At 39.3% G+C, this 10,759-nt stretch overlaps 2 protein-coding genes across 2 annotated transcripts; both read right to left on the reverse strand.

Moving 5' to 3' along the window:
- Positions 1 to 2,353: 2,353 nt before the first annotated feature.
- Positions 2,354 to 4,059, reverse strand: LOC104813726. Its single transcript, XM_010541450.1, has 5 exons — positions 3,963 to 4,059; positions 3,751 to 3,834; positions 3,460 to 3,657; positions 3,167 to 3,382; positions 2,354 to 2,907 (listed from the first exon to the last, which is right to left on the reverse strand). Exons 2-5 carry the CDS (start codon positions 3,751 to 3,753, stop codon positions 2,587 to 2,589), a joined length of 738 nt encoding a protein of 245 aa, XP_010539752.1. The 5' UTR covers positions 3,754 to 3,834; positions 3,963 to 4,059; the 3' UTR covers positions 2,354 to 2,586.
- A 1,344-nt stretch (positions 4,060 to 5,403) lies between these two features.
- Positions 5,404 to 10,550, reverse strand: LOC104813727 (squamosa promoter-binding-like protein 14). The gene is made up of 11 exons (XM_010541453.2): positions 10,226 to 10,550; positions 9,413 to 10,007; positions 9,142 to 9,335; positions 8,232 to 9,046; positions 8,060 to 8,134; positions 7,839 to 7,946; positions 7,638 to 7,755; positions 7,221 to 7,356; positions 6,993 to 7,137; positions 6,346 to 6,918; positions 5,404 to 6,243 (listed from the first exon to the last, which is right to left on the reverse strand). Exons 2-11 carry the CDS (start codon positions 9,976 to 9,978, stop codon positions 5,851 to 5,853), a joined length of 3,123 nt encoding a protein of 1,040 aa, XP_010539755.1. The 5' UTR covers positions 9,979 to 10,007; positions 10,226 to 10,550; the 3' UTR covers positions 5,404 to 5,850.
- Between the last annotated feature and the right edge of the window lie 209 nt (positions 10,551 to 10,759).

The following is a 10,759-nucleotide window of genomic DNA, read 5'->3' on the forward strand; positions in this document are numbered from 1 at the left end:
AGTAACGTTGTATAATGGGCCCAAAATAAAATGATGCCGATATTTAAAAAAACACTAATTTAAATCAATTATTTACCTACATAAAGAGCTATGTTTATGAAACTATAAAATTTAAAGTATTTTATGAGAATAGATAAATATATTCTAAATATAATTGAAGATGGATAAATCAATAAAAATGAAGATTTTTTCTGTAAAAAATTGAAGATTTTTTAGATTGATGGCAGTTCACATTTTAATTCGGACATTTTTTTAATAATCATTTTTTGGACGATTTTGTTAAGAAAACTAAAAACAATTATACTGAAGTGAAAAGAAAAAAAGTAATGGAAACTTTTTTTTTTGTTCTTGTGATAACATAAGTTGGAATAAAATTAATTTTGCACAATATCTAACTATATATATATATAACCTAAAACCTTGAATTTGGAATCAAAATGTCACCAAGCGGTTGCTGAAAAAGGGGTTGCTTCATGGTTGTATAAACAAATAACGTATTATTTTTTTTTATTAATTCCTCAAAACATGAATAGCATAACAGAAATTTAATTCTAAACTTTAAATTAAATCAAATCAAACCAGAATATATTAGGGAGGATGACTGACGCATATGCCAGAAATTGTGATGCCACTAGGCAAAAGCCTTATCGAGAAAGAATCTTATCCTTTGTTCAGTGTTTACTTCTCTATTTTTTATTTGTATCTCGATGTCACTCCCCCACTACCCATTTAATTCACCTTATATATATATATATTTTTTTTAATCATGAATAATTATAGAAATGCTAATATTTTTATAAAGTTTGTTATGATATTAGAGTTTGAAGAGTCTTAAGAGTTCGAAGTGTATCTTATACACCAAAATATAAAACGAACCGAGGAAAACATGGGATTTCTCTTGAAATTATTTTCCTTGTGACAAATTAAAATGCTTAAAATAAAAATTCATAAAAATTATTTTTTAAAATAAACGAAAATAAAGAAAAATAAAATAAAATGTTAATGTTATATCCTAATCCTATACGCAAATTAAAGTAACTCGTAAATAAATATAAAGTTTCAAGACGGGAAGAAAAGCCCGTTGGGTCCCACATTGTCTAAATACAACGTGCCGAGACATCAATGGTATCATATGACACGTGGCGCAAACCCAGTGAGGGAAATGTAAAAAGCTCTGGTGAACGGTGAAATGTCGGATAAGTCCATCAACAAGTGGGTGTACACTGTAATGCCTTCTTATATATTGTCGAATTATTATAATCCAAATTTAAATAAATAACAATTCTAGATTTCGAGTGTGTGCACGCGTGTGTGTATATATATATTACTAGGGGTGGGCACGGGTCGGATACCCTCAATTTTTAGAAAACCCTGTCTCGTCTTCATTACCACGGGTTTTACAAAAATATTATCTCAATCTTGGCTTTATAAAATCCGGATACTTGTAGCTCGAGTTTAATGAGATTCTCGGTATTGTACTCGCGGGTACCCGGACCCATACGATTTATAAAATTTTGAACTATAAAATGATAGATATAGAAAATACAAATGAGAGAGGTCAAAGTATAAAGAGAAAAATTCACGATGAAGAGAGATGAGTAAAATTTTGAGAAAGAGATGAATGGTTGATTCGGTTACATAGAATGAGATTTGAAATGATAAAATTTTTGTATAAAAAGGTTTATAACATAAAAAAAAATTGAACTAAAATAAAAGTATTTTAATAAATAATAAGAATAATTTAGATAAAAATATTATAGATATAAAATATATTTTAGATTTTTAACAAATATACCGGATACCCCCGGATACCTTTTGAAAAATAATTAAACCCCCACTCGGACTCGGGAGTCGAAAACTTAGTCTTATTAATGCTCGATCTCATCATCGTTAATATTCGGGTATCCTTTATTCGGGTACTTGTTAAGCCGGGTACCTCCAAACCCCCGGATTACGGGTTAAAACGCCCACCTCTATATATTACGTATATCAAAGTACAATTCCTATATTTTTCTCGTACATTTCACTACAACGTGATCTCACGGAACAGATCGCACCAGAAAGAAGATTCATGCAATTATATAAGATTAAATAAACGATACAAGAAATCCATAAAATATTTTTTTAAACTATACTTTGTTTATTTGATAGGCTTTATTATTTACAATTTAGTCTAAAAATCAGCACCAATTGTTGCAGAATAAGTATATATTATATATAATGATGAACTTGGTTGATAAAATTTCAAAAACGTTGATTTGGTATCTAAAATCTGACAAAACTATACGTATATATATATATATATAGTATGATGAAAGATTTATTTAAATGAGGTATATTCGAATTAAAAATATCCTTAAGCATGCCCTCACTAAACATGCTACATTAACATTCATGCATATATTCTAATTTTTAGTATTTAATTATACATAAAAAAAAGGACCAAAAAATGTGTACAGTCGTTTGTAAACTAAAAGACAAAAAAAGTTACATTTTTTTTACTATAATCTCATGTTATGGACATATTCTAAAATTTATATAATCACATATAATATTTTCTTAAGTGTGGGGGTGAAATATAATTATTTAGAACGGAGCACGATGTGGAACACCCTTCCGCCGACTTGAATTCCGGTGACTGTAGATCGGAGGAGTCCCCGGAGACAGATTTAGGCCGGCCTCGTCGCCGGAGCTCCATGACCGTTGATCTAACCGTCCGCCGCCGTGGATGTTGCATCGGACGGTGGAGATGGAAAGGCCGTCGATCAGACGGTTGAAAGCGCTGGTCTTACGGATCTTGGTCGGTGTGGTCGTCTCATCTGATTCCGCCCCTTCTTGGCAGTCTCTCCCATGCTTCCCTCTCAGAAAGAAGGTTAGGGTCGTGTCTCCTCTCTTCACCCCACCCAGCTGCAAGGGCAATTCCGTCATTTCACATATCCACTTCCACCCAACGCGCGAAACAGGGGATATTCACACGATCAAAAATCACAAAAAATCTACAGAAACACGAGAAGAAATGGATTGAATGACATCTAATACGATTGATGAGTGATGGGCTTTGTTTTTTTTTTTTATATATTTAAAAAATTGCCATTTTGTCGTTGGATTTCAGACAAAGAGATGGAACCGTAATGAATGAAAGCAGGGGCAGGAGAAAGAGCAGAACCTTGCAACCGAGGGAGCAGAAGCGGAAAGAATCAAGGAGGCTTCGGAAACAGACTTCGCAAGTGTTTGCAGCTCCTTTCCCGATTCTGGGTTGAGGCCGTCCGTTCAAAAACACGATCTTGGCACTGTTTATGACGTATGTCTGAACACAAGAGACGTCTATATACTTCTGAATCTCATTCACCCTCACCACGTTATGGTACGATGACCTTCGAATCTGCGACTCTTTTTCATAAGGGTCTTGCGAAATGAGACGAAAGATTGAAACTTTCTTTGAAGAAAGATGGAACCAACCTGAACGAGACGGTGGTCTCTGTGATTGATCAGACAGTAAGAACAGAAGGAGTGGTCGGTGCAGTCGAGACAGAACATGTTGCATTCGTTCTTGTTCGAATGGGCGTGGATCGAACAGGGCACGAAGTAACTCGCTCGAAGCATCGGCATTAGCCACGAAGGACAGAGATTTTCATCCTCTGTTCTGATCATCGGCCCCTGAATTCAGAACCCAAGAAATAAATGGGAGTTTTTTACAGAGGAAAATCATAGAGAGAAACGAAGGGAGAAGTCAATGAATGAATGAATCACCATGACTTTGACTTTCTTGCGATTGGCCTTTATGGCCCCGAAGTTGTGATTTGCGATTGCCAGCTTTGCGAGCTCCAGAGTAACCTGCAAGTACAGAGAGAACAAAAAACAGAGCATGATTCTGGTGAGAATATATGGCTTATATATATAGATATATATACGTATCTAATCAGACAAATTAAGATTGAAATAGATATTCAGACAGATGAAACCTTTTCTTTGTTCCACGATTGATTTTCTGAGAGAGTACAGTACAAGAAGAAGAAGAAGAAGAAGAAGAAGATGATGATGATGGTGCTGATGGTTTAAGGTGATCACAATAATTTTCAGCATTTATATTTCATTGGAAATTCATTTAATAATAACAATATATATGTGTATATATATATATATTGCTATTTACATTTTTTTTATCTTTGTTTTAATATGGGTAGAGTCAATGATGGGTATTTTTTTAATGCAACTGATAAATGGCAGTGACGTGGCAAGGTTGAAAAGCCAGAAAGATCGGACGGCTAAGGAGGAGACAGAAGAGAGTTGGAGGTTAAATCTAAACCGTCGATGAGAAGCGTTTTTCTCGGACAAACTTTTATGATATGTCGGACGCTTTTACCCCTGGACCAGGTCTAGTAGTCTCTATCCTTCGCTAAACCTGCGTGGCCTATCCAGAACCGTCGGATTAACAGTTTGAATGTGGGCCCACGACCTCGATGGTTTTATAATCATAGGATGCGCCATTTTCTGCCACGTGTGAACTTACGACATACATGTCTTTGTATATATTTTAGATTCTGTGGTCAGACGAGTTATCAGAACGGAATCTCTTGTACGTGTTTCGTAGTCCTCTGTATTATGATCGTACACTGTACGTTTAGATATATGTATGTATGTGTGTGTGTGTATATGCTCACATACATATGTACGTGTTTATGTAATGATAATAGTGATAATAATGATCATAATACTTTGACTTAATTTCGAATGATGGATTCGGAAATTGAATTCAGTTATTATATATGAAAGGTTCCAAACTAAACCAAAACAGAAAAAATTAAACTAATTTTAATTTGTTAACCAATTTGAACAATCGATTTTTTTTTACCAAAACGTACCAAATTTTACAAAAAATAAGCAAACCGGAAAGATTTGTTTGCCGGTTTCATAAAACATGGACAAAGCAATGTTTCTTTCTTTTCTTTTCTTTTTTCCAAATTGGAGAATACTTTTCCAAATATTCGGATTTGGTTTAGTAAAGATCGAACTAACAAAAGCTTTGGCGGCTAGCAAATTGTATTTATATAAACTATATAAAAGGCCTAAGATTGGTGGGTCCATATAAGTTATCCTTGATTTCTTTTTCCAATTTTATATTTTATAAATCTATTGTGGTCAAGTTGCAATAGAAAGGATTAAAATAAATATTAAACAAGTGGATAATAAGTTTTTTTTCTTCTTCTTTCAACTTCTAATAACATAGGAAGAGAGAGCTAATCACAGAGAGAGGTTTTCACAGAATCCCAATAATAATTCCATCTTTTTCTTTTTCTCTATTAAAAAAATACTATTTTTTTTTTGTATTCAAATATTTGTCTATAACTCTTTTCATTCATTTTTCTTAAGACAAAAAGCCAAACATAACATTACCAGAGAGTATTGCTACAAGCTACAACATCTCTCGAACTACTCGGTACACTTTACAAAAGACAAGACACTCTAAACACGAAAATAAAACTAAAAATTAAAAAAAAAAAAAAACTGTATCAATGCTTCTTACAGGCTTCAGCTTTGGCTTTTGTCGCCGTGTTTAATTTTATATTTATGGGGAAAAAAAAGGCAATAAAAAAGAGAAATGAAAACATAAATAGACAAACATATATACTATAACAACTATCGCAGCGTAATTCCAACTATACCCCCATGAGTCATTCCTCTTTTGAAAATCTCAGAAGGGCGGCTTCGGAATTTCACTCGGTCCCCCGGCTTTGTTTTTCCAAAAGGCTCCCGACAGGAGTGAGTGAATCACCACTCCTAGTTTTCACCGAAAACGGAAGAATAAACCTTTTACACTGCCTCGGATTCGATCTCTCGCTTGTTCTGTCGTTACATGGAGCCGAAATCCAAACCTCCCCAGCTGAAATGAGAGCCTTCCCGAACAATCGGGAAGGCGTGCATGAAAACGCAAACGCAGACGCAGACCGTGGCAATGGCGAGCATCGAGTGGATGATCGGTGTCGGGAACATTCGGCGAGAACCCAAAACCTTTCTCTCGTACTTCAAAGCCACCGTTGCGCAAGTCGTGCATGATCTCTTGTTCATACCTACTGTCTGATCGATCCAATCGCTCTCGACGTTTATAGATACTCGGCCGTTTCTTTTATCCGCGATTTTTCGGGCCACCAAGGCGTTGTATCCGTGGTTGTTCCTCGTTGCCGCGTAGCTGTATGGAGTGTGCCCTCTTGCATCTCGTAGGGAGTTCCAGCCACACAACCCGATCTGAAGAGAAAAGACAAGTAAAAACATTCCGTTTCGGGTTAGCAACGAACGGGAAATGCTAATTAGTTTCCGATGATTCACAGGAAATGTAACAGAATGTACCTCTTGCGGGTCGTTTGTCAGCACATCAACGATATCATCCAAACCCGGCGTACAAGCGGCTAGATGCAACGGTGTAGAAGCGCCAGCTCGAGCCATATCGGGGAAGAAGATGAACTTTTTCGAGGCATCGGGAGCGGGATTCGGGGAGTAATGAATCAACATTTCAGCCATCTTTTTGCTCCTCCTCTTGACAGCGCGGTTTAGTAACTGAATCTCGGCCAACATATCGAGAGACTCCTTGTTTAGACCGTCCTTACCCGAATTTCTCTCTACAACCATGTCCAGGAGCGTTCGGACGAGAGCACAGTAGTCTCTTTCGACTGAGAAGACGAGAAGAAATCTGAAGCGGGTGAGAGCAAAGTCGGGATCGCCATTAATGTCAGAGGTCATATTCCGCTGAAAAAGCCATCCGAGCTCATTCAAGAAGCACAGAACTTCCTCTCTCGATCCCGTGATATCTCCATGGACCCGCCTTTCGGGGTGAAACTCGTCTTCAAGGTGGTTCAACTCTTTGCAAATGGTAGCGTCCGCAATGATCAATGGGAAACTGTCGCCCTTGAATCCGTTCTCCACCTATTCACATAGTAGGAAGGATTGAAATCCTGGCTCAAGATTGTGCAGCATAAGTTCGATATCTGAAATCCTACCTCGATGAAACAGCGTCCCCAAAAACTATCGCTTTCCCCCGGGATTCTGAAAGCATCTACATTTAACTGGTCAAACCCGGGTTTCTTACACGCCGATGAAGTTACCTGTACCGAGGCATAGCTACCCATATGACCACAATGTATCCTGCAGGACAGTGTCACGAAAAGGTTAGAAGAAAGACGAGGCAAAACACGAAACTTAGCAATGAGGGCTTCATTTTGACTCACCTGATTCCGTCGTTCGTCAAATTTCTACCCTTTACTAACAAGGTTGTTTCTTTCCCGGCCACAACAGCAACTGGTGAAACTGAGATTAACTCCGGGGAACTCCACGTTCTCCGAGATTTTCTCAGCCAAACCTTACCTGCAACATTGCATAGAAATGACCGTGAGCTAACCATTAGGGGTGAGCACGAGTCGGGTACCCGAATTTTTAGTTACCCAAATGTCTCGGGTCTCACGAGATATTACTTCATCTTGGACCCAATTATCTAAACCTGATTTTCGGGTTTTCCTCACATTATAACTCGATCTCATCTCATATAGTGCTCAAGTATCCGAAATTCGTTTTTTGTCTCTAACCCTAGCTACTATCATGCAAAAAGCATCCATCACTACAGTAGAACTTTTAACTAACTCGCTAACCATCTTTGTATGACGCTACTTTTCTGCCAGTGTAAACCAGAAATCGCGTCTTCCTCCAAAACTCCGAACGAGAATCTCGAACCAGAAAACTCACTCGTTGCAACAAATTCTCTTCGAGCTGGAAAAAAAAACACTTCCTTCAAACATTCATACCATCGTAAAAGAAGATAATAATAATAATGAAATAAGAAATTTACTCACTTGCTCCCACGCAGCAGCCGACATCGATACGTAAACAGACAGGATAACACAACCAGGTCTGATATAACTCTCCATTTCTGATGGAATGTTAGAAAGCCAGTTATAGATCTGAAAAAACACAGTTTAATGACCAAAATGTTCAGAAGATTCCGATGGAAGCAAACTATGATTCTATACAGTTTATTACAAGAATCCATAGAACATGACAAAGAAGTTATCACCTGAATCCTTAACGTCTCGGGTAGATTACTAGGATCTTTTCCGAGTAGTTTGAAAACTATCCGCCCAGTTCGGTCCTGTTTCAATCCGATAATAAGACGTATACCCGTAAATGAAGTGTTTTATCGATAAACACAGATGTGCAATAACATCACCTCGATTTTGCCCGCATACCTGAGCATCGGAATTTAAGCTCGGGGGAGAATTATCAGAGCCAGACGAAGCATAACCCGACTGATGCCCGAAACCCTTGAAAATATTACTCTCGGCCCTTCGATCCGCTGCACCAAAGAGCTCAAGGGGCAGGCAACCGGTCTTAAAACCCGTGTTTTTGTCGTTCTTGGACCTCACCGTTCCGGGAGATTTCTGCATCGGGAACAGCTCCTGCATTATGGGAGATGTGGACGGAGATCTATCCTCGACGGGGTTACTGCTCGCTGACGAGTAGTACTTCCTCGAAGTGGCTACATTGGGTCGGCTCTCATCCTCGGGTGATGAGGTAAACAGTTGTAGAGATAAACTAGATCTAGTGTCTTGGATATGAGAATCTGAATCCTGTGAAGGAGACTGGTGACTGCTACTACTCCTCTCCCCGCCAACCGAAGGCAAATCCCGAGTTTTCCTTTCCAAATTGGCAGTAGTCCCATGGCCAGATGAAGTTGACTTGGTCTTGTCGCTGTTGTTGATCTCGATTCGCCTTTGACTTTGAGATAACAAAGCTAGTGCAGCGGGTGAGGATGAAGCCACTGTGGAAGAGAGAACTGCTAACAAGTCCAAGGTTGACTGAGAATGAGAAGTCTCGTTCATACCATTTTGGGAATTACCCGAAGGGTTCTCGGGGGTTTTCCCGACTAAAAGACCGATGTTGTTCAACTTTGAGGTAAGACCCGCAGAGAAAGGTAATGAATTTATCTTGTTAAGCATCTGAAGAAGCTGTTCCCTGTCCGGAACACCTGGAGGAGAAGCAATAGGTTTACCCTCATTCCTACCTGCAGAGCATTCAGATAAAGATCTGTAAACATCAACAACAGCTAAGCTTGACAACAAGAAAGGAGAGAACCCGAAACCAGATGCTAACAAGTACCTTGTGCACGAGCTAAGGCCGTCAAGAAGGCAACAAGATCCGTATTAGGGTTAGAGGTCGAATCACAGTTTCCAGGAACTACAAACCGTGAGGTGATTTCCTCCGGCTGGGTTTTTCTTCGTCGTCGGTTATGGCCTGCCAATCTACGCCTACAACTCCTCTTGCCTTCGTCGAATTCAGACAGCAGATGAAACCTACATGCAGAAATTTCAGTGACTGGACATACAGACTAAACAGTACCCATAAAAGGAAAAGACTTTCAGTCTTCTACCTGCTGCACTGTTGGCAAAACCTCTGCATCTGCTTCCCGACAAGAACTTTAGACGCTTTGCTATGAAGCTCACAAACTTTATGCCTTCTATGGTAATCCTTGGCACTGGACAGATCTTCCTTACAACAATCCACCTGACACATCGGGTAGTTTGCTCCTCCAGGTGACGACGACCGAACCCTTTTGCTCTGTCTGCTCGCCTGCGTCTCTTCCATGTCGTTCAGACCATTTCCGAGGTTCAAATCAAGGTTTCTCTCAGCTCCTTCACTTCCACCGCTGCTATTCCTCAAAGTCAAACCACTGTTACTGTCGTTCTTGCCACTGACGTTGAACTCCGAGTCTTTCCCATGTCGGAGAATCTCTGCATCCACGGGCCTGGCTTCGAATCTCCGGCAGTCCCAGTCCCACATCTTAGGGTTCCAGTCATCTCTCCGCTGCAGAGTCTGCGTCTGCGTTTGTGGGTGGAGACTCGGCATCTGGTAATAGAGATCGCGTTTTCTCACCGCCGGAGAAAGCGACTGGTGGATGAAGATCGGAGCAGCCACCTGAGCGCCTGCCTCATCCATATCTCTCGAGCTTCTCGATCTTTCAGCAACTGCACAATCAAAATCAACCCAAAAACGGAAATTTCTAAACCATGCGTCTTTCCTCGAGGAACCGAATCTTTCAAGCTTTCTTTTCTGGGAAATTCTTCACCCGTAAATAGAGAAATCAGGGAAACTATTCAGTCGCTAAATCTCCACTGACTCATCTCTCGAGATCTTGCTGAAGAAAAAACTTCGTATACCTAACGCGAAATCGAATCAAACGTACCGCAGCTATCAGCACTCTTGCTCAAAATCCAGAAGTCTTTGACACGATTCCGAACAAATCAACCACGAAATCGAATCAAACAGAGCCAGAAAAAATTCTTCAGATTCGAACAACTCCGAATCGAATCTTCAGCAACTTCCAGATTTACCGAGTCAAAATCGATCCAGGCTCAAGAGAGACGAAGACTTTTCCTTCACGGCGCTTGCTTTTTCCTTCTTTCTTCCTCGAACTCCATGTTTTTTTGCTACACAATATTTTTTCGTCTGAATTTCTTCTTGAGACGACGAGCGTTCGCTCCGTGTCTTCTGTTGTCTTCAACTCCTACGGAACTCTTCTTGCTTGTGGCACAAACTGTAAATTCGGACAATTTAGAGGGTACTTTAGTAAATATTAGGACTGCCCACGAGGAATCCAAGACACTTCATTCTTGTCCTCTACGGTAACGGGGAGAAAAAACCAGTTCCACGCAAAGCTTAATAAAAAAAAAAAAACCAAATATTTTATTAAGACTCATATTCTTAGTATGATTATATT

The sequence above is a fragment of the Tarenaya hassleriana genome, unplaced genomic scaffold (genome assembly GCF_000463585.1).
Source record: "Tarenaya hassleriana unplaced genomic scaffold, ASM46358v1 Cleome20, whole genome shotgun sequence".
NCBI lineage: Eukaryota > Viridiplantae > Streptophyta > Magnoliopsida > Brassicales > Cleomaceae > Tarenaya > Tarenaya hassleriana.

Excerpts from the sequence above, each read along its gene's own strand:
- LOC104813727 (XM_010541453.2), bottom strand. The coding sequence starts at position 9,978 with ATGGATGAGGCAGGCGCTCAGGTGGCTGCTCCGATCTTCATCCACCAG. Across the intron at positions 7,357-7,637 it reads AGTAGCGTCATACAAAGATG|GTAAGGTTTGGCTGAGAAAA; the intron begins GTTAGCGAGTTA and ends GCAATGTTGCAG. Across the intron at positions 6,919-6,992 it reads GGGGACGCTGTTTCATCGAG|GTGGAGAACGGATTCAAGGG; the intron begins GTAGGATTTCAG and ends CTATGTGAATAG.
- LOC104813726 (XM_010541450.1), bottom strand. Across the intron at positions 3,383-3,459 it reads GAGACCACCGTCTCGTTCAG|ATTCGAAGGTCATCGTACCA; the intron begins GTTGGTTCCATC and ends AAAGAGTCGCAG. Across the intron at positions 2,908-3,166 it reads TCTGCTCCCTCGGTTGCAAG|CTGGGTGGGGTGAAGAGAGG; the intron begins GTTCTGCTCTTT and ends TTGCCCTTGCAG.